General features: G+C 34.3%; 1 protein-coding gene across 9 annotated transcripts in view; it reads right to left on the minus strand.

The window, feature by feature from the left end:
• ROBO1 (roundabout guidance receptor 1) overlaps positions 1 to 25,038 on the minus strand; it is a 1,287,230-nt gene that overhangs the window by 114,044 nt on the left and 1,148,148 nt on the right. For all 9 annotated transcript variants that reach the window (XM_061430941.1, XM_061431116.1, XM_061430862.1 and 6 more), the window contains 3 exons: positions 7,021 to 7,141; positions 6,382 to 6,520; positions 3,810 to 3,937 (listed from right to left, as the gene is read on the minus strand). In XM_061430941.1, coding sequence (XP_061286925.1) covers positions 3,810 to 3,937; positions 6,382 to 6,520; positions 7,021 to 7,141 — 388 coding nt within the window. The remainder of the gene's footprint in view (positions 1 to 3,809; positions 3,938 to 6,381; positions 6,521 to 7,020; positions 7,142 to 25,038) is intronic.

Below are 25,038 nucleotides of genomic sequence, written 5' to 3' on the forward strand. Positions count from 1 at the left end.
ATTTCAGAAAATGACAGAATATCAAGTTTAGCTTGACTGAATTTTCTGGTTAACTCAGAATTAAATAGAAACACTTTTCTATTGCTATCATTCAAAACAGCATTACTTCATCATTTTTTATTGGTCATGTAATGGACATTAATAATTTTTCAATAGGTCAAATTACTACAGATCCTTTGAGTTGCTGAACGTTTTTCCATGACAGTAACACCCCATTACACATGAAATGTAATCATTTTTGAAATCATTTCTATTCCCAAAGGGTCATAATTTTCATTAAATTATCTAGTTATTTTGCATAACCTCAACATTAAATCTAGCACTACCTTTGATGGCATTAACAAGATCCAGCACATTAAGTTTAAAAGTCAAAGTTTTTTTTTTTTTTATAAAAATGTAATGATTTATATTTGAGAAGAGTTTTAATAATGTGTTACATAATAAATTATCATGATTATATTACTTTAGATTTCTCATTTACAATTGCAAAGGAAGAAGTGTCTAGAATTATCTGAACATTATTATTTTTCTTATGAAATAACTAATATTATTAAAATTAAACAATGAAGCTATCACTAACAATAACACTTGTATAGGACAATGCTCCTTACTTATAAAACACTTTGTAACACACAATATGTTAAGCTTTTTATATGTATAATCTAATTGAATACTTGAAAAATGCTGTGAGGTTGGTATTACTGTCCACTTTTTATACATGGAGCAACTAAGACTCAAGAAATGTAAATAACTTTTTCTAGGTCACACATTAGGTAAACGACAGAAATAAGATTCAACAACATTCCATCTGACTCCAACGTCTATATTCTTCACTACACAATTCTTTGTAATGTACTTCTTCCAGCTCTGGTAATTCCCGAACTCTAGAGTAATTTTTAAAGCCCTTTATTCTTTCTGTAAGTTCATCCGATAACTTCTCATTACAAGGACTGATGAGCTTGCATGAAAACAAAAAATAAAAACAAGTTTCTGTGCCCCAACGAAGATCTATTAAATCAGGTTCTCAAAGGGGCATGCCTAATAACCTGGATATTTAATAAGCTTCAGATAAGCTCAGATATATATGATGAGATATTTCAGATAAGCTCAGATAACAAACTTCATCTAAGTTTAGGAAACCCTGTCAAGCCCCAGGTTTTACTTTGCTCCTTTCAAACACAGACCACCAGGCAGTCGTCACAGATGACAAGCTCTTCAAATATGATTTAATGGAACCTACTGTTGGCACTCAGAATCAAAGTCACCAGAAGATGTTGAATTTCCCCTGGGACATCCCTGTGAAACTTCTACCACTCCAGTAGAATTCTTGTTGGAGTTCAAATGCCTATTTCAAATTGTAACAAGCATTATATAACGTGTCTACTAGATGCCTAGTACCATGCTAAGCACTGAAGAGTGCATAATAGAAAAGTCAAAGAAATCACGAGTTGAGAATGGAATATTTAAGGAAATACACAGATAAGGTCTCTAAAAGAGCAGAATTGAGATTTCAAAGAAAAAAATCAAAAAAGCAAGTAATTCTTCAATCAGGGTTAATTTTAAAATGTTAGAACCAATTATAAGTGTACTGGGGATGGAAAATCAAATGCTCATCCTTACTTAAGAAACTTTTTTTCCCCAAAACTTCTGCCTGGAGCACAAGGATCTATTGCTCAACATCAATTCTAAAAATTAAATATTTATTGCATTTGGAATGAGGAAAGGAAAAGGTTATTTTTAAGCTCATACTGACTCCAATAGTGCCTTTTAAAAGTGAACCACAAATAAAATACAGAAATCAAAAACAACTATGCTACTAAACTTCTCATAACTGTTTCCTGCTGTCAAATGAATTCATTTTTTGATTAGTTTCCTTTGCAGTAACTAGTGTTTTTCTTCATTTAATCTCAAGGGAAAAAAAAATACATATACAGCTTTTCAAGATACCCTTGAAAACTTTCCTTTGTTTCTACTCCTTAGTTATCTTTTGCTGTTGGTGATCATTTTACTTTCTTGCACATTTGTGCATATTATTCTAGCTGTATTGTAATGCACATATTTTAATACTTGAATAAGATAATAACTTCTCAACAATATACAGATATTTCATAAGTTTATTAAAAAAAAAAAACCCTATGCAGTTGAAATAAGAACTTCTAAATTCCTTAAGTAATTTTGGATTTGATCATTTCTACCCCAGTTTTCACTGAAATCCAGGCTTAGGAACACAAATTCCATATGGACAACTTAAGGCTGAATTAACTTTGGAATTGAGTATAAGATTGCAGGAAGAAACTCTATTTTGATTTCAATGTCTACTATAGACACAGAAGAACAGCCATTATTTATAAAAGCATCAAATTCCCAAGGTAAAGGACTTTATAAAGTGAAACATTTCTTTGACTAATGTAACAGACAGTCAAACTCCCTGTCACCACTGCCTGGAGATAGACACACCTTTTCATGTCTTGTATTCATCCTGGGCTACTTTCACTCCCTCTGGAGGGCTTTTGAACTTGAACTTGACATCTCTTAAATTTATGCTTTTTCTAAATGCAAAGGGCTTTTTTTTTTCCTTGCAGTTTTAGTCTTATGTGGAGTTCAAATCTAACTTAGATTAAAGAGAAGGAGTCTAGGCCCTAGAAATTCAATGTTTGTTCTTGATCTTTTCTCTTTTTTTTCTTTTGTTTTTATGAGGTTGAGCTGAAAACCCCAAAGTGGGACATAATGGCTTTAGAGACAGGAAGGAAATATTCTTTATTCTTTTTTTTTTTTCCTAGTGTAAAAAGCCCACAAGGCTCTTTTGTAGAAAGCCCACAGTAGAAGCACTCCCTCAAAAGGCACTTTTTTCTTCATAATAGCCTTAGAGGAGACAGTGCTCAGAAATGATGACAGAGCAAGTGTTGCTAATGTCATACTCAGAAACAAGCTAAGTGGTTTATGGCCAAAATCCCTTTTTACTCTATATACTTGTCAAAATATGGATTTTTTTTCATCAACACAAAGTTCTTTAAAGGTCACTGTCTCTCAAATTCCACAATAAATAATGTCCCTAAAAAAAAAAAAAAGAAGGTTCTCAGATAAGACATAGTAAGAAATAATCAGCATGACATCATGGAAGAGGGAAAAAGATATTATGAGAGTGAAAAAAACATATGAAATTATGGACTCAAAGGAGTTAACAGAACCATTTCTGCATAGCAGTTACAGACATGACTTTGACGTTCAAAAACTTGTAGAATATGGCATCTATTTTGGTTCACATCATACCAAATAATAAATCTTCATCAAAATTAGCAAACTACAAACGTGATTCATTCACTCAACAAATATTTACTGAGTGTCTGTTAAGTCACAGGCGCTGTGTGCACAGATAAAGACTGCAAAAGACCCTACTCTGTGGATGCATCTTACATTCTAGAAGGAAACAATCTTTTCACCTTTTTGTTCTGAACAGACACTTGAAAGTGCATGACCTAAAGGAACAGTAGATTTATTTCCATTTAAAGATCAAATTTTTTTGGCAATACTGTCATTTAATTAAAGCTCTATGTTTGAAGACCCAGAGATTGAAGCACATTCTCTTCCTCTACTTGCCCAAGACGAAAAAGCTCTTGTACTTCCCCTGTAACAAACACTTATAGGGCTCCCAAAGCAAAACAATAATTTCCTTTAAATATGTTTGAAATAAAATATACATAGCACTATTTAAAGTCTATAATTTATACAAACTAATTTATCATATTCTAAAATATCAATGTTGTATCTCATATTATAAGTCAATCTCAAAAACGTTCGCTAGATCTTACCTTGGACCGTCAGAGTGGCTGATGCTTCAGCTTTTCCAACCATGTTTTCTGCAACACAAGTGTATGACCCCATGTCACCAGCTGTCACCTTCCGAATTTTCAAGGTATGATCATCTCTGATTTCATATCTAGTGACATAACAAAAGAAAGCACAGTTAAGTAAGCTTCTACTTGAAGAATCCCATCGTTACAATTGTGGCATATTTAGACATCAACTCACATGCAATATTCTCTTCAGAAAATTTAAAGCAAAAGGTAAATAATGTGGCAATCCTCTATGTAAGCATGCACATAGAAATGAGCATTTTTTTATATTCACAGGGGCAAAAATATTACACTACTTTTTAAAAATAAAGCTTATTTATTTTTAGTTGAAGGATAATTATTTTACAATATTGTATTGGTTTCTGCCAAACATCAACATGAATCAACCACAGGTATACCTATGTCTCCTCCCTCTTCAACCTCCCTCCCACATCCCTCCTCATTCCACCCATCTAGGTTGTTACAGAGAGCCCCCTTTTGAGTTCCCTGAGTCATACAGCAAATTCCCATTGGCTATCTATTTTACATATGGTAATGTATATCTTTCCATGTAACTCTCTCCATATATCCCACCTTCTCCCTCCTTCCCACTTATGCAGCCATAAATCTGTTCTCTACATCTGTATCTCCATTGCTGCCCTGCAAATAGATTCATCAGTATCATCTTTCTAGATTCCATACATATGCGTTAACATATGATATTTCATTAAGCTACTTTTTAACAGAATATTTTTGGGCAAAGTTGGCACTTATTCAGTTCTTTCGTCAAGCTCCTGTACTCAGAGTAAAATTTAGGTGATCATTAAATAAATTCTTATTTATTTAAATAAATTATATATCAGAATTTAAGTCTTCTGTAGGTTTTCTATTTTAAAATTCTTATAACAACTTATAAAGTATTAGGCTCATCTCCATTTGGCAGATGAGAAAACTAAGACATAGGAAGGTAAGGTAAACTGGCTTTGTTCTTCAGCTATTTTAATGGCAGAGTTGGTATTTGTACCCAGACAGTCTCATACTAGAATTCTCTTGCTTTGTCTCATTTTCCTTTTTCTTAAATTTTGGATGTCCCTTGAAATTTCACTTTAATATTCTTTTTACTCTACATGAAATCCCTGAGTTAAACTATCCAGTAGGTTATATTGATCGACTACACAAATATTTCTAGCTCCTATTTTATGTAAGTTCAAATTCATTATATTGACTAGTAATTAGACATTATATCCCACAGACACCTACTATTTAATATGTTATATAAAATTTTCTTTTCTTACCCTAGCACATAAAACAACTCCCTCTCCTAACACAATCTACCTGTCTTCCTTCACCAGTTCCCTATATGTAACAAATCATTCAATTCATCAGTTTGGTCTTGATAATGGACCCCTATCCTATTTCCATCTTATCTCCCCATTCAGGCAGTTCACATCTCTTATCTGGACAACAATGGTGACCCAGCCACTGGCCTCACCCCCATTGATGTGATAGCCCTAATGCTAAAAATTTTATTTTCTCTAAAAAGCAATCGGGTTCATAGTAATGTCTCTCTTGGCTCATCAAGTATATATATAAAAATCCTTTAATCCATACAAAGTCTTGTGAATTCAGCCTCTCTGTCTCCAGCCTGATTTCCCATGTCTTTGCCCCAGGCCCCATGTGCTGCCACGCTAACTTTCCACCACACAAAGCATTCTTAGATTTGTGTCGTTTTATGATATCTCTTTTCCTGAATATTCTTCTCCTCTTTCTGTTTATCAAGTTGATATGTTTTGCAAGACATTGCTTCTCTGTCACTTCCCTTTGAGAACTCTCTCCTGATTTTCTGCTCCCACAGGTCTACCTTTATGCAATAAAAAGGTTTGCTATGTTACTCTGAATCTATCCATACATGTCTCCTTTGGTGAGTTCACTGACAACAGAAGCTTTATCTAAACCATTGCTGTAACCCGCAAACCTAATAGGGGCTCAAGGTATGTTTGGTGAATGAATGGCCACAGGAGAGATGACAGCCTCAAGACAGTGCCTGAAAGTTTCATTTCATTACCTCATTCCCTAAGGCTGGTAGTGGATCTCTGCTTCTAGGCAATTTAAGGATTTGACAGATACCAAGAAACTCTGACCTCTTCTACCATTCCCTGGTGATACTGTAGCCAAGGAAAAGGAAGTCTGCTTTTTAATTGGTTCATAGTTATATCTATAATGCTGTACCTCCCTTCCCTACCTACTCCCATATAAGACACTGGTATTAACTGTAGTCTGTCTGGACAAAGAGAAAACTGTTTAAGGAACAGCACATCTTACAAGGGTTCCTGGGCATGTTGGGGTCATGAACGTACAGTTTTATCTGAAACTCTCAGAGAAAGCATGGCAACCTTCTGATTCTAATTATCTCTGTTACTGTGTCTGGTCCAAGGAGATCAAAGAGTCCAGAGAAAACCATTCTAGTGGCTTATATGTGAACAGTGGTCAGATGAGAACCACAGAAATTCCGGGTAGATGAATCCCATCATTAAATTCTCATTCATACCTGGACTTGGGCAGTTCCCCATCATCTTTCCTCCATCGTACGGTGGGCACGGGGTCACCTCGGGCCTCACATTTAAATTCCGCACTGTCATCCACAGTGACTGCCAAGTTACTAGGTCTCTTCACAAAGGACGGTCTCTCTAAAATTAGAAAAAGTCATCTCAAAAAAATACAGAAACTTAAAGCCATTTTGGATGTTATTGAAGAGCAGATTTAGAATTTAAAAAAAGTATTCCACAGTGTTCCCCACTTCTCTCTTGGTGTGGTGTCTCCTCCTATTTGTCTTTCTATGTCTCGGCTACTTTATTTAAGGCTGCTTTACTAATTTCATCTGTCTTTTTTCCATTCCCCAAATACTGGTTTACCTTCTAGAAGAGGCCATTTCTTTTTCCCTTGGTGTTGTTTAGTCGCTCAGTCACGTCTGACTCTTTGTGACCCCAAGGACACTAGCCCTTTGTCCATGGGATTCTCCAGGAAAGAATACTGGAGTGGGTTGCCACTTCCTTCTCTAGAGGATCTTCCTCACCCAAGAATCAAACCCGCATCTCCTGCATTGGCAGGCAGACTGCTGCATAAATGTACTAAATAATAATAAGAGATTCACTTTACAGTTAAGCCAGTCAAATAAAACTGTACTTACCTAACACAGTGAGCTCTGCTACTTCACTCTCACGCTCCCCAACCATGTTGGTACCAACACAAACATATTTGCCTGCATCACTTTTGCGGGTGTAAGTAATCATGAGCTTTCCTCCTCGTATCTTAAAAAAAAATTTTCACATGAATATCATTAAAATTGCTTTAGTAATTTTTATATGACGGGCGTCTTTGTAAGTGAAGTCAACTTTCTAAGCATGCAAAGAAAGCCTAAATCAAATAAAAAAGCTGATGTGTAGTATTCGCCATATTTATAGGTAATAATTTTAAACAGAATTTATTCCAAAGGTACCATATAAAAGAGGCAAAATATTTCCTTACCTACATTTCTTGTAACAGTATTATATTCTGTATAACTAGAAATTTCTGTTTCCAGACGGGCTGGGTTCTTTCATATTATTTAATTAAAGGAAAACCAAAAAATTGCATAAGCAATTTGGTTAATAAGTGGAAAAAAGAAAAAGGGAAATTTTTAAAATTCATGTATATTTGATTTATAATACTGTGTTAATTTCTGCTGTATAGCAAAATGATTCAGCTATAAATATATGTACATTCTTTTTTATATTTTTTTCATTATGGTTTATCACAGGATATTGAATACAGTTCCCTATGCTATATAGTAGGACTGTGCTGTTTGGGAAATTCTTAATACTATGTGACTATAATTAATACACAAATACATATTAGCTATAAGTAATTTCAAGAACCATATTCTAGTATTATAAGATGTGGAAACAAAACTATTTCTCATTACTTAACTTGTCAGAGTTGCTTTAAACGAATATATCTTAATTTCCAAAACATTGCAGAAACTGACATGTCCTAAAAAATATAGATTTTATTTCTGCCCAACAGTTTCTTAGGGACTTAGGAGGCAGAGACTGAACAGATCCCAATAAATCATCTGGAAATTCATTTGGGTACACTCTTGAACACTTAATTACTTGAAGAAGAATTAATTACAAATATAAGCAGACTTACGGTACAGTAAGTAGGCTGAAGCTAATCATGAATTAAGATTGGGATGAGGAAATTGAACTATCTTTACTTAATTTAATATGCTTTTGGTGGGGAGTGGAGTCCAGTTAACCAAGAATATCTATAAAGCTCTGAACCTTAGAAAAGTTTTGTCAGGAGAACTTCCAGAATGTTTGTTTATGGAGGTTTTGATCTCAAAGTTATTCTGTATAGTCTACAGATTAAACAAAGGAGGAAACAAAAAAATTGAAGAAAGCAAGCAAGGAGGGAAGGAAGGGAGGAAGGAAGGAAGGAACCATTCAAACAGAATTTTGTTTTTCATCCTACACCAGGAGTTTCCTACCTTATAACGGCGGACGTCACACTGTTTTGAAATGCCTAAATTGCTTCATTTCGATTCATATACCCCAAACTAGAGATTGTAACCAAATCCGTATGTATTAGGAAAAATCAAATATTAACAAAGTGATTTTAATTTGGGGGGCTTTAGAACTTGATTTTTTTGAGTCCTTTTATTTAAAAAAAGATCATGATTCTCCAGGTATCATTTTGAGAACCTTCTTGTAACTTTTCTCTACATCATTCACGATTCTGTCCTTCATGCTTAGAAAAATGTCTGCATAGTCACCTGAAAGATTTTTGATGAATGCAAATGGCTTTTGTGGATAAAATTAGTGTATTATTTAATGAAGCATTTTTATAAATGTTTATAGCAGTTACAAGATACGTTAATGACAGAATTATTCTTTTCATATATACTTACCTAAATTCTCAAACAGAATAAAACTAACAAATAAATGTCACACGAAAAAAAAAACCTTCCAAAAGTTAACTACTGTCAATACTTCGTGAACATTTTTCTTTTGTCCCTCCCTCTCTCTCAGTATAGATGAGTAGATATGGATATAGAGATATAAAAGATACATCACACACACACTTTTACTAAAGAAAAATCATGTGATATATGCTTTTCTATAAGCTGCATTTTCAATTCAACGATATACTACAATACACAGGAGTCAATCACATAAAGAATATTATCACACACCCAGAATGTCAATAGTGCTGAGGCTCACTAGCCTTGTTCTGAAGACTTGGCTCTGACCTAAAGATAAATGCTGAATTAAAATTACAAAAGGAGGGAGGGATTAAAATTAAATAATATTATAAATGCTTATTCTATCTGAAAAAAGCAGTGAGAAGACTCCCCAGATCAGTATAAATGCTCCTACATAACTTCTATCCCATCAACAAGACATTTTCATTATAAAATCCTACATTCCACCCTATACTCACAGACAATAAGGGTTAAATAGCCCAAAATGAACATTACAAATTAAATGGAAAATCAAACAAACCTCACTAAAACTGGGAGAAACTTTTTTCCTTGAGATAATAGAGACAGAAATTGACAAAAGTGAAGGAAGAAACAAAAAAGGTACCGAAAACAGAAACAGAAAAAATAATGGATGAAAATGACAGTCTTCAATTTCCATAAGTTCAAATTAATTTTGGCATTATGTCAATGGCTGAATTGAAACAGATAAAACCAAAAGCCATAATTCTAGTCTCTATGGTCACAAATGTAGACTGCATGGTGACCTCTTCTTTTCAATAAGCAAAAGAATAGAAAACAAAAACAAAAACCTAGTGCTGTAACCCCAATCAAATATAACATATCGCTTTTAAACAGTAACCTACTGTTAACCATCACCATTTTATGTTGAGTCATATAAAAATATTGATTGTAAAAGGTGACTTTGTATATTCTAAATCTTAGTGCCCCTTTGTAAAACCAAAAATTGACATTTCCTCTCTCTTCAGAGAAAGGAAAAATATGTCTTCTAACACATACAAAATACTATAACTGTGAAAATAGCACTATTTAAAACAAGCTAAGAAATATTTCTTGGCAGATTTCTTCCTGCAGCTGGATCTGACAGCCGAACTGTAAACCTATCAAAAACGAGTTTGTATAATGAACAGACACAATATTAAACACTGCACTGCAGCAGGACTACTTCAATTAACATAATCCGGGTAGTGGAGATGCAGAACGTGTTAAGCTTTCAGACAATATGCTGGCATCTAGCCTGTGTCAAAAATCCAAGCAGAGGTCTCTCTTCCTCATTACCATCTACCTAACCAGCCCTCAGTAGTAACCACATTAGAAGCCCACATTTCCATAAGCTCTAGACAGCGCTTAAAGGGGGGGCCTCAGCTATCTACATACTAGATGAAAACAAAAGCTTCCCAGTGGTGTTGCTCCTTTTGGGGAAGGAGCCAGAGGAGGAGAAAGGAGGAGATGGCGAAAAAATTTTTAAGTTTCAAATAACTTTACGCTTTATATTTTTCTTCAGAATCAGTCTCAGGTTAAAAAAAAAAAATAGTGACATTAAGGTAAGGAATACCTCAATGTATTTGATATGTGAGATTCTTATATACTAGCATTTTGCCTTTAAGAAGCTATAAATGATTTTTTCCTTAGGGGTAAAAGCCTTCTCTCCTAGTACTTAAAGACTTCTCTGAAGTCATTGAAAATCCCTTATAGAATGCTTTCATCTCCTTTATTGTGTTGTTTACTAACAAGATTATATAGAAAACTCAGGAATAAGATGTAGCTTGTCAAACAAAAGTGGAGAGAACCATTTCATATTTTTTTTCTGGTGAGCACAAAAAAAACTACAATCAGAATTCTTATTTCCAGAATACAAGAAGGAACATTATCTCTGCACACAGAGAAGCAAGCTTTCTTTTAGAAAGTAAATTAAGGTTTTTGTCTGGTTATTCTACGGCATATACAGCTTACCCTGCAATCAGTGCTTAAAATCAGAAATAAAGATGAACTTAAAATGAACTTCTTGGTATGTCTTCATTTTCTACCCTAAAGCAAGTCAGATGATTTGCAGTATCTGTTACACAGGAATTTTTTTTTCAGGCATCACCCCCACAATGTTATCTGTACACCTCTAGGTTAACATACTAAACCAACTGGGGCTAATTAACTAGTTCAGCTACACAAAATCTTTTCTGCTTTTAATTACATTAACCTAATGTGACTTGAATTCAGCAGACCAAAAACGAAACCACTAATTATATTAAGGGCTTCAAAGACGATTTCAAATTGCTAACCACCAAACTGTCATATAATTTATCTCATTTCCTTAAGTAGATGTTGCATTCAAAATCTGTGTTTCTCACTATAAATACTATTTTTAAAATAGATCCTAACAATGGATTAAAAGAACACTGACTTAGAATGCTAGAAGAGAAATATGTTTAAATAATACATAGAAGACACAAATAGGTGTCATTATACCTATGGGAAATTGGGAAGTACTTAATTTTTACAATTTTCTGAAAGATTAAAGGCTCAGAAATATTCATTTACAGTAGTAAAGACAACAGCAGGGTTAATATGAGTGGCAGTTTTAAAGCACCCAGGTTTAGAAAATATTTTTTCTGAAAAATGATTCTTTATCATGTTCTCACACTGCTTTGCAAAGTAAATGAGCAGAGAGGCTGTGAATTATAGCACCAGGTATCATCCTTAAACAATTCACTACTAAGTCTCTTTGGACAGAATATCTCTTGATAGCAATGCTGTCAGTTCTGCCTGGATCTCTGACCTGAGCAACAGATACCCAGCTGTTGTCAACTAAAGGAAGAGTACTTTGCATGGGTTTAAGACTTAATGACCACCAGACGCCAGTACCCCAGATGCCAGTCATAGCCTCCGGACATTCACCACGGTGAACTAAACCTCAGGGCAGTTTTGGATAGTCCTTAAGGACTCCTTTCAACAGAGACATGTTAAGAAGAGTCAGAGCAACAGTTTTTATTTCTTTAATCTTTAGCATTAATTCAACAATAGTAACAACAAAAACCACCCCCCACCAAAGATATCTTATTTGGTCAGGGAGCAGAGAGTGATAGGAAGTGAAAAAATACCCATCACTTTCCAGTCTGGTTGCAAGTGTATCAACCATTAATGTGAACAATTCCAACTGAAGCATCCATGCCTTCTAACATATACCATATCAACTTTCAAAAACAAAGGTTGCATTCTAAATGAAGGAAAAATACTGCTGGCAGTGCAATTATACTGCACATATGATAGGCAATGAGTTTGATAAAATACATGTCCCACAGCAATCTAAAAAGTTAGAACCAAATAAAAGATAATTCACATAATTTGGATCTTATATACTATCAAAGAATACAGTCTTTCTTATTTGGCAATATTTCTTATTCACACTCTCAGGTAAGCAGTTCAATAAGAACAGTTAATAGGAAAAAAAAAAGAACAGTTAATAGAAAGCCATGCTGAGAATTAAATAATTTTATGTTTTTACTAATCATGGTTTAATATCAAATATAGGTAATTTATATTTTTTAATATACATATTCATAGTTCTGCTGTTTTACTTTTCAGAACATACATTTTAATGGAGTTAGCAAGTAGATCAAAATTTAAATTTTTGAAAAACTTTAGTTATCAAAACACATTGATATAAAATAATTTATATCTACCACTCGAATCATCAATACTTAAGTATAGACAGAAATTTCAAGAACTTAATCTTTATTCTATTTATCTGTACTAACCTTGTCACACTAATGTTTTTAAAAGTGATTTTGGTGTATCCATAACAACATGATTTCATATAAAATCTCCAACATAAGTTTTCTTTTAGATGAATAAACAAAATAATAAACCATGGTTAGGCAAATCACAGTCCTTCTTCCTGGCTAACAAAGTTTATTTCCGCTCTACTTTTCATAAAGGTTATTGCCTCTTAATATATTTCCAAAAAAAATTCAACTCTTTCTATTTCTGCTTCTTTCTGGTTCACAGGGACCTTTAATAAAAGGAGAGAGAAGAGAGAGACAGGGGAAAAGAAGGAGGAGAAGAAGAAATGCATTGTCGTAAATACTTCCCACTCAAACTTCTTGATGAGATGTAACCTGATTTCATGCTGGTTATCCAAAGGCTGTTATACATAGCTGCCATGTACTCCAGAGAAGGCAATGGCAAGCCACTCCAGTACTCTTGCCTAGAAAATCCCATGGATGGAGGAGCCTGGTAGGTTGCAGTCCATGGGGTCGCTACGAGTCGGATGCAACTGAGCGACTTCACTTTCACTTTCCACTTTCATTCATTAGAGAAGGAAATGGCAACCCACTTCAGTGTTCTTGCCTGGAGAATCCCAGGGACGGCAGAGCCTGGTGGGCTGCCGTCTTTGGGGTCGCACAGAGTTGGACACAACTGAAGCGACTTAGCAGCAGCAGCAGCAGCCATGTACTCATGACCAGTTCAATATGGACTCCTCATACAAAATGAGAGACTGTACAATACAGGTGGGTTAAACTAAGAAAAATAAATTATATGCTATTATTTACAATATATTCTCAGTATAGATTATAAAAAAAAAAAAAAACAGTAAGATTTCCATCACACTGAAAATTTTTCATCTGAACCTTACTTATCCATTTACTTGTCCATTCTTATGCCAATCATCCTTGGTCTTTATAGCCTACTTAATGGTAGGACTGACGTTCACGAGATTTTCACACACAAAACGTCTTGTACAACAAAAGGATGCCTAGGTAAGTACATATACACTGTAAAGATATTATGAAAATGACAAATTGAAAACAAATGACTATTCTACATTTTACCTGGTGACATTAAAAGGGAAAGTGTTACAAGGGAAAAAAAAAACAAAAAACATAAGTTATTGTAGATCTTTCAACTGTTCTCCTAGGCGTGGAATTGAGAGGAAAAACAGGCAATTAGGATCTCTCCTTTGGCATTCCATATTTGCTTGGGCTACATGCATACAAGAGAACATGATCCAATTTCATTTGTTTGCTGGGCCACTTTACAATACCATTTAAAAACCAACATGATTTCTGCCAAGAGTTTAAACACACTCGATCATCAGAGAGAAGCAACAAGAGACTCATGCAGAAAAAAGCAATTATCCCAGTGGGGACACGTGGCTCTCTCCACAGCTTGGGGAGCTGCCAGCTGAGAACACAGGCCTGGGAGAATTGCTGCTTAGGACCATGGCAGCTGCGTTTCTCTGTGATTTTCATTTCTCCAACTAAACTTCTCATTTCTTCCTCATAGCAGTTTATAAATTGGTAGTTGGCTGTTTGATGCCACAGAAGCACACCTAGGATAATTTGATTATAGACTAACAAGGGCTGTACTGCTAATTGCAGGCAAGTGGGAGCCACCCTGCAGAGAGACATAGTTAAGTTAAAGGGAGAGGATGATTTTCTGTGTGAAAGTGTAAATTATTACCTTTCTGTATATCTAGTTTATATCACCAGATGATCTTGCCATGAATCCTAATTTTAACAAGGAATAATAATTTAAAAAAATAAAAAAGGAAGTCCTGTCTTTTTAAAAGACACCTATTTTGCTTGCTTACGTGTGGTTCAAAGTCAATATGAAGACCTGGGTTTGGCATTTTCTTCTGGACACCATTTTATTGAACCAGTCAACCAGGAAAGCCATGTCTAATTTATTGTATTCCAAACTAGGGACAGACAACTGCCGACTGCCAGTGAAACAGAGAGCAGATGAAACAGTGAGGGCTTTTAGCTGATTCCCCAGGTGTCTGGTTCCCAAGTCATTAAGATCAGAACCCCAAAGTGAATCCTATAAAAAGGAGGCAATATAAAAAAGTGGTTTGAGAAGAAAACAGCCTCTACCAGCCATCCTGGCAAAGTAAGTTAAGTTGATTGATTTTTACCTCTGAAAATTCTACATATTACATGGTAGTATTCTACATGCATATGAGAAATTAATTTAGTTCCCAGCCATTAAAGTTAATGTATTAGTTCCTTCACGGGTCTCATGAAACAATGTCCTGCTGTTTTAAAGGTAAAAACAAAGTCTTATGGGCAATTTTCACTTTCCTACGAAAACAGGTTTGCTTTTTATCACCTCTTCCAACCATCTGGCTATAATTCTGAATTTACATACAGTCACTGTTAGGATAGCCTGAAATAAAAATCTATGGAGGAATTATGACTATACTCTAGAAATAAAGATGACAAATGCTCATCATATTTGAGGGGAGACAAGCTCATTTTTAAGCACTTGGCTCTTTTGAGTTACATGTCCACCAGCTGAAAATACTTTTCAAACAGTAAGTCCTTTTTTTTCCTCACCACGGGTTCTTACGCTTAGCTCTTTTCTATAGTTTTGGTCCAGTGTGAGAATTTCCCTTACCACCAAATGCCTTGCTAAGATAATGCCTTTTCCAGAGACACTATTTTGTTATTTGTGAAATTTAAATTCACTTATATTATGAAGAAAAATATAACCATGGCAGACAAAGTCCAAACCAAGGCTGAGAATGCAATAGATTCTTGGATTCAGAAATGCAGAATGACTTTATAGAAATGAAGTATAGAAATTAAGTAAGCATACTTGTTTATGTAAACAAATTTGTAACCTGCAAAAATAAATAAGCAATAAAAGCATTTAATACTTTTTATTTAACATTTAATACTGTTTATTAAGATTCTATACAAGTAGGAAGATCCCTAAAATAAGCCATAAATTGAAATAAACATGCATCCCTGTTCTGTGGTATTTTAATCTAAAAAAGTCAAGAGAACAAGAAGCGACTTGCATGTGACAAGCTTAATTGATTAATCAGAGTCAGGGCTCATCAGACAGGGTCAGAGATTCAATATCCATATGGTCAGTTGCTTCACTCTCTTTTATTGATCACAAGACTATGCCGGAACCTAGCTCACTTATTTGGCAAATTTGTGCCTCATTTTGTAAGAGACATATGATAAGATAAAGGATGATAGATAACCCCCTCTTCTCCACCACAACACATGGCAAAACAAATGAAAATATATCTACATACTACCTAAGAGAAAGCCAGTAGGATCATTTACACACGTGAGGGACAGAATAGAATCTTGAGGAGAAAGGTCTGATCTAGGGCTTAAAGGAACTCTTTTTTGTGGCTTACATTAATCTTCATAATTATGCACATGTACTTCTCACTATTTCTAGAGAATTAATGGTCATCTTGTGGATAAATAAATCAAAATAAATGTATCCTGTCCCTTATATTTCTATAGCTATCTGCAAAAACAAAAGTGAAAATGTCTACCTGAAGAGTAGTTCAAACACCATTTGGAATGCTACATTTGCAACAGTCTTTCTCCAACTATAAACAGTAAAGTTCCCCAGTGAAGACAAAAACATTCTGAACAGAATATACGTGCAAAATATTAATAGTGTTAAGGATGTCAGTGTTCTGGATGCTCCCAAACCTAAGGCTATAAATTATGTTTGAACTTTGATTTGAAATTCAGAATTTCGTGAATCCTAGGTTTCTTCCATACAAACCTAAATAGGGGGTTTCCGCATTCAGAACTTTCCAGGTAAGGTTCTGATGTTTGTGATATCAGTCAGTGGGAAAATGAAAGAGTAAGATTAAAACCAATAAGAAACAAACAAAAAATTCTATCTTATGCTTACTGTTTCTCTTCTATATAAAATAGAAATTCTACAGTGGCAAGGAGTTTTCTGTATCTCTAGAATCTTGCTCCACTCCCACGGAGAAAGCACACTATCATATTTTTCAAGATTTGAGATGTAGGATACACAGAATTCTTTGATTTTGGTCATCATTTCTTCATTGAAAGCCTTGATATTTGAGAATTTGCTAGAAAGACACTCCTTTCTGTTGCTGTACAGAGAAAAACGCAAATTCTGTGGACCTCATACCAAAGTAATACATACATTTAAAGATGCTAACGTTTCAGTAGGAGTTTTTAAATGACTTAACAATGGAAAAACCTGAAAAAAGTTATGTTCTAAGTGTAAAATGCTTTTGACAGTCTTCTCCTCAAACACATGAAAAATACATCAGTGAATCTGTGGTAAATTTCATAAATGTACTACTGTATTTAAACAACAACCTGGAATATCATTACTGTCATGATTAACGAGAACTATGAGGTAGCAACATGTGCTGTGTATATGGCATTGTTGCATGCATCATCATTCATTTTTATAACAGTCTCACTGGTGAGATATATTTTTCTATTAAAGGATGAGAAAAGTAATGCTCGGAGCATATCAGAAACTTGCTCCAGATCATTTAGCAAATGACTGGAGTTCATTCTACATAAATCCAAAGTAAAGTTTACCTAGTGCACTTACTTTTGGACAGAAAACAAGAGCTCCTATTTTCTGTGCTTCTCACGCCACAAACTACAAATCAGCAATGTCTCATATAGATTGAGAGACTCAATGGCTTGGGGAAGAAATACGTACTATTGGCGGACCTCCCTGAGAGCATTAGATTGATGGCCCTCCTTCCATTACAGTCCATATTTAAGCCTGAGTGATCCGAATAGCCAAACTAATTGCCATTAATCCACCTAGCTGCCAGTGGAAAAGATGGACCTGTTTACATTCCACATATGCATTTGTTCTTTGTAGGAGAAATCTAGTTAGGTAAATATCTTACATTAGTTCCTCTATGGAGGGATGGCTCTTCTTTTTCCATGTAAATATGTACTTATTACTATGACATATTTAAAATTTGAACAGGATATGCATAAGTTTTCCTAATAAAGATGAGAAAATCTGACATGATCTTTTATAAGCATGAGGCATAACACAATATGGAGATACGCTGTATCTAGGTGATAGAAGACTGACACCATGAATGCTAAAAGGCAAAGAAATACGAAATAATGGATTCCTTAGCAAATTACACTTTATCCACTCAAGGAGACAGAGTTACATTATTTTCAACTAGTATTATACAGATTGAGTTCAACTGCTTTTGAAATTTTCCTTATACATGATGATGCTCTTAAAGGTGACTTAAACATGAGCCTTTTTCTAGTGTGATCCGCCTTTAAAGCTTCGTGATCACCTAGATTTGTAAGATTTAGGAAGAGAAAACCTGTGCCATCTGTTAGTAATTTTCTTAATGCACACTGGATTATTTTACAAGTGCATGATTTATCATATTATCAAATTCTTCAGGCTTCAGGAGATAAAACTTGAAGTGGTCAGATGTTACTAATAGAGTATTAGTACTTTTAAAGCAACTTGTCTTTAAACAAAAGAAAGGCAGAATCAGCACTAAATTAGACATCAGCCTCAACATAAGACTTGGGATTATTTTTTGAGAGAGCATCTTTAAAAGTGACAATATGAACAAGATAGAGAAATAGATAAAACCAATTTTAGCCAATTACAGGTAATGAAAAGAAAATTCCAATCCCTGTGCTCAGATTAAAAATAATTTTAAAAATAAAGGCTAAAAATAATTTATGTGATTTTTGCAGTTTGAACCATGTTTTAAGGGGAGAATGCTGTATACTCAAATGCATTTTTCAATTTACTACTTTGTTTTTTAAAGATTACAATTCATTCTTCCTGTGGTAAACAGAAAATTATGTCTGGGTCATCATGAGCAAACACTGAAATTACAAGCATTTAGAAAAGTCAACTTTTTAAAAATAGAGAATTTACAAAAAGTATTCTTATATTATTTACATTTTTCCCAAATTATAGGCAAGATTTGTAAGCAAGGTTTTAAGATAAATTTTAAAATGGTATTTCTAGAGAAACATTTCATCCATGATTAATAGAACATCGAAAATAAAATAAACTGGTTGGAACACCATCCTTGAAACCACAAAAAGACTGTACCTTTAATTTGGCAAACTACTTTAACCTGTAATTAAACAAAGTGCTCCCAGACAGTAGTAAAATGTCCTTGGCTATTTGGAGGACTGTAATGACCTGATCAAATATATCAAAGTGATTGGAATGTGAAGAAACCTAGTTGCTTGAATGAGCATGCATTATGAAGAAGAAACAAAGGGACAACATTTGTAAATCAACTCTCTCAGGGTATCACGCTAATCGGAAATTGCTATTACGAGCTCCGTCTCTCACCACGTGTGTTTATTTTGCAGTTACAATACTTATGGTAGTGTACTCCATTGATAATTACTTTGAATTATGAGCTATAACTTTTTCTAGCTAACCACTCAAATTTCTGAGATATTTTCTGCTTTCTGGAATATCTTCTCTGATTGAAGGATCCTGGATGCTGAGTGGCTGTGTACATCCACATCAGGTTTTGGTCCAGTGAATTTTAGGACTTGGCTGAATTCCATATCAAAGGTGCCAGGCACTCCTGAAACTAATATTTGGCTGAGACTAGCTTTTGGGCAAATATTCAAAACTATTTCAGAGAAAACATGTCTGGAAAAACAATTCAGACGGCCAGAAACATTTTGAGAGATTTGAAAGAGTAGTGACAGTCAACATGAACACAAAGCTGGGTTAAAAAATCAACGTTGTACAATACCAAAACTGTTCAAGAGTATTCTGATTTTTCACGTTAGGACTTTCACTCACGTCAAAGTTCATTATACTTTTTAAAAGAAACTTAAAAGTGCTATAGTATATTGTTTCCTGACATCACCAAAGATTATTTACTAAACTAGAAAACATTCCATCTGGCACTCTTTAGCCTCTGCTACTTTATCTCTGCATCCAAACATGCTTGCACCCCCTCTCTGACACTTGAGTCATTTTATATGGACTTACAAGGATTTTATTAGGAATTACAACTAGGTGTCCTAAGGGACCCAGACAAAAATGGGCATGTAGACTATAAATTACAGAGGCCCCAAGAGTATATGTCATGTAGAAGGAGACACATTTTATGTACACTTAAAAAAACTGATCGAAAACAGGATACGCCAGTTTTATCAGTGTTGGTTTTTTAGGGGTTGTTTTATTTTGTCCTCTAAATAATACAAAAGGGCTCTTTTTCATGCTGAACTTAAACATCTCTGGTCTCTCCCATCTCCAAGTTATTAATATTAAAGAGGAGAGAACATTAACTGGAAATCAAGAGAGGACTATTGAAAATAACTACTTTACAATGAGGCTGTTATTGTGATTCTTCAAAATACTCTCACCACTCTGGTTTGGTTCTCATTATAAACTTACTAAATAGCGAAGTTATTATTAGCTTAGTATTTACACCAATTAAAGGATGTGACCAAGGTTTACTAATTAATGCAGTTTCAAAAAGGAGCTTCGGACTTCCCCAAAATGGCCATAAGTTAAAGTTAGCTTAGTATTTAAATTGTTGTAGTTTATTTTTATTGTTTTGGATGAAATTCTGAGGCAACTTAAGATAGTCACTTAAGATTAATTTAGATATGTTCTTAAAAGCATACTTGATAAAGCAAAAATGTGTAGAGAATTATTCATCAAAGTGACACAAGGTCATGTTTGTACCCGATGGATAAATAATTGAAAATAATAGGGGAAAATATTGAAAATAATACTTTCTATGATTGGAAATATTGAATTTAGGACATAAAACAAGTAGCAAAATTGTATGAAATGAGTCCAGTACACCACTTTATCTGTGGATTTCTTTTGTTAGGAAACATCTTAAATATAAGTGTTTCTTTGAGAAGGGGTGATCAGATGTAGTGTGTCATGGCAAAAACAAAACAGGCATTGAGATGTCTGGCTATTACAGCTGAATCATGATATAGATCCATTAATGACTCAGGGCATATCAACTCCCTGGCTTCCTTTTCTTGTTTAAAAATGAAGGGATTTGCCCATTTACAATCTCTCGTCAGCACCATCTCTAAGATTCTGTGCATGTTTGTAAGCCACACAGAAATATATTTACTCACATAATTAACCTGTGTAATATCTCTTCCTTATCCTACTAATAAGCCAAAGAAGAAAAGGTGCTTTAGAAAAAGAAATGATGTAGATGATACTTCCTTTCCAGTTTATAAGAGAGTAAGAAAATAAATATATAAGTGCGTGTGGAAATCAAATCAAGTATGTTCAAATTAGCAATTTTTCAGTTCTGCGTATGCTAGAAGACATTGTTCTGATTTATATTTCATTCATTTAATGTCTGAAGAAATATGTATTGGGCTCCAACTATAAGACAGAGGAAATACAGGTGGCCCTTAGGTGTATTACGTATACTAGATAAGTAATATGTAAGTAATGATTTGCAACAGACTAAAAGCAAAATGGTTATCTAAAGGAAAGGGAACTGATAATAGGAAGATAAATTCAGTGTAGAAGTGCAGGGTAGGGTTTTGCAGTAGGCTCCTCTTTAGAACTCAACTTTAAGTTCAAACTTGAAACAAGTGAGTTAGATAAAGAAGGCGTAGGCCTCAAAACATCCCAGACAGAGGGAATAGGATAGGCAAAGACTTTCATAATTTCGTACTGCTAGCTCTTATGATCTAAGCTGTTAAATGCACAAGTGAAGTGAAGTTGCTCAGTCGTGTCCGACTCTTTGCGACTACATGGACTATAGCCCACCAGGCTCCTGCGTCAGTCCATGGGATTTTCCAGGCAAGAGTACTGGAGTGGGTTGCCATTTCCTTCTCCAGGGGGATCTTCCCGACCCAGGGATTGAACCCAGGTCTCCTGCATTGTAGGCAGACGCTTTTTACCATCTGAGCCACAAAGGAAGTCAATGCACATCTAACAAACAAATAATGAAAATCTAGAGCAATGATCAAATAAATAGCCATTGGGATTACATTTATAATTATATTGCGTCTAAACTGATTTGTGTGCTGGAACTGAGAAAGCCTTCTGTTAAAATGCTTTCAAAAGAGTACTTGAGCTTCACAGGCAGTTCTAAGATTTTAGCTTTAGTTTTCTAGTTTCAGCATCCAAACATGAGGAGTGTATGTGTAAATATTTAAATAGAATTACAAGTTTCTGGAAAGTCTCAAGATGTTTCTTGGGATGATAAACCAGCAGTTCTCAACCAGCACACTTCATCTGAATCACAGCATTTCTCAATTCCCCTGAGAAGTGTCCATAACTAGAACTGTTCTTGATGCACAAGAGAAAAGTCTATTTATTACACTGAGTGGATGCTTGAGGGCATTAGGGCTTAATTCTCTTGTGGAGTCCCCCATTGGTTATTGCATTTCACAATAAGGATGAACAAAGATTCAAATTAGTTTCTTAATACCAGTATTAGCCTGAAAAATTACTTACTCATAATATTCACCTGTACTAAGTACTCATGCTGATTCTGTAGAAATTTGTTTTCTCACAGTTGTAAATCAATATAAACAGAAAATTAGATGAGACAAATGCCAAATCTGTTTCATATATACATATATACAAGGTCTTCTTGTTTATTCGGAAAAGTTGAAATTGCTATGGCATAAACAGTTCCTGGTTTTTTCCACCCAGTTTTTGATTGCTGAATATATCCAGAGATCAGGCAGATATACCAACAATAATGAAAACCAGAATACTGATTACTAATCCATAAAGACTGTGTCACCATTTAAAATAACATATGTATTTTTTCACTGATTTCCCACAAGGACACTGTAAACTAATACAGGTATTATTAGACAATTCATGTCACAGATGGAAACAATGAAATTTACAGAGATCAAATGTCTATAAAGTCATGCATATAAGTTTTAAAACCTGAATTTATTACATGTCTTATATAAAACTATGTTGACTTTTACTAATACACTGGATTTCAGTGATTAAATTTGAAAATTAAGTAGGATAGGACATAAGTTTACTTTTTAACTCATTTCTTTGGTCCTATGATTCATATAATAGATTCATACTGATTAACTTATATTTAAATCATGAATAAAAATTTATTCTTAAAAAAAGATGAAATATATAATGTGAATAACCGTGTAAGACAGGAAAAAAAATTCTGGTTCAATACGCCAGTTTCCTTTGACCTTCACACAACAGAATGACCTATTTACTTGCAGGAACACAAATTTTAACTTCTCAGGGAAAAGGGGCTCTATGACATCAACTGCATAAAGCATGTTGATTTCCTGTCGGGGAACAGAGGGGAAAAGGAAGCAACAGACACTGAACAATGAAAGAAGTTGGAAGACCAGAGGAAAGCACTGATCGAAGGAAGGGAGGAGGAGCAGATGGCTTAGGAGGGAGACATGTGGGAATTGGGGGGAAAGGAAGCAATTGGCAAGGAGAGGGCTGAATGCCAAATTTATGAAGGATCTGGAGGACCCTGGGGATCTGGATGGGATGTGAGTCAGCTGCTTTTTACCAAAATATCACACCAACAAGGGAAATCAAAGAAGCCTACAAAGACACACAGGAAGCAGAGAAGGACTGGAAAAAGAACTGATGACATATTGCATTCTAACAATTGTACCTCTTAGCATGGGGAATGGGAGGTGTTAAATCATCTTTTATGTATAACTGTATTTTTCTCCGAACTTCACTAATGATTTTCAAACCTTTAACTTGCTTATGAAAGAAATGATGCAGATACAACTCTTCTATTTAAACCACATTTTACTGATACCCTGTATTGGTGTGTTTTCTCATTCAAATATAAATCAATTACTTTCAACCATCTATAGGGTGACCAGCTGTCTCAGTTTTCTGATAACTAAAGGTTATTTTCCTGGGCCTGGGATTTTCGGTGCTAACACTAGGACAGTTCTCTGCAAACCAGGATGGTCAGTCATCTTATCTAAGTTAAAACCTTAAGAAAAGACCACTAAATGTCCTTGCTCTTCATGCTAAAACATACAGACACTGAAATTTTCCCCACATTTTTCAAAGAAGAATGAATACGATCTTAATACAGGGATATGATAAGTAGATGAAATTGACAATAAAATGGTTTCTGGACTATGGCTTTGATAAGAATAAGTAACATAATGAAAGCATTTCTTTATAATTTATTTTTTTCAACTAAGTACCAAAAAGTCTGTAAGACATATAATATATTTGTAGCAGGCTGCTTTGAGGACAGGTAAGAAAAAAATTAAAATTAAAGCACAGCTTATCTCAAAAAATAAGACAAGTCATTTAAAATGCTATGTCACAAAGCCCCAAAGAAGATGGAAACAATATGTATTATTCATCTCTAAATTTTAACTTAAAAGTTAAGAGTTTCAAACATGAAAGTCTTTTAAACTCTTCTTTTAAATACTAAAATGACATAATTCTGGGTAAATGACAGTAAAAGGTTATTTGGAAGAAAATTATCTGGAATTTCAGAAATGAGTCCAGGATGTTTACCATCTACACTGTATTGTTACTATTTAGCTTTTACAACATTTTATTGTATTTATATTAAATTGCAAAGCTACTACATCAATATTTTTATTTAATTTCCCATTCATTTAATTTCTTATAATTGCTTTATTTTTCTGCAATAACTTTTGATGTGTGTACAGCTGATGAAATTATAATCTAGCTAATCCACAAATTGCACTATTAACTATATAGTCAGTTAAATCATTCTCTGACTCATTCCATTTTAATATAAATCCTTCTTTCCTTAAATGCCAAATGGTGAAGAGTCATTTACCATCCTCTTTAGAAAATCTCCTAATATCTTTTGAGGAAAGACCTTTACTGTCCAGAATAAATGGTTTTAGTTTATTTGAACCTTTAGTTAAATTATAACTGGTTTAGTTGAACTTATTTGATTGAACTTGGCCATTTATAGGTCATCTTTTGTGAACGTACCAAATTTCAAATTTTATAGATCTTTGTTATATTACAGTTGTTATTACTGGACATAATATGGGCTAATTCTCAAATGTATCTAGTTTAGTTTCAAAACCACTATAACCTCCACTGTGTGAACTAATCTCTCCAGACCCTTACAAACTCAAAGACAATATTTCACAGTGGAGACTAAGAGTTGCTGTGATTCTGAGTTGAAATCTGCACTAATAGCAAATTCTTAGAGTCTTTATATATGTGGAAAAATCTATAGAACCTTTAGAAAATGCTGTCAGTAAACAAAAGGCAGGTGTCTCCACAGCCAGTTCAGAGTTAACCACTGCATTAGTGAAATTTTAGTATTTATGTGACAGGTTTGCTGTGAGGATAAAACGGTTAGTATATATGTATATATATAGTGCTTAGAATGGGGCCTGGCACATAGTAAGTGTG

This window comes from Bos javanicus, chromosome 1, assembly GCF_032452875.1.
Source record: "Bos javanicus breed banteng chromosome 1, ARS-OSU_banteng_1.0, whole genome shotgun sequence".
Taxonomy (NCBI): domain Eukaryota; kingdom Metazoa; phylum Chordata; class Mammalia; order Artiodactyla; family Bovidae; genus Bos; species Bos javanicus.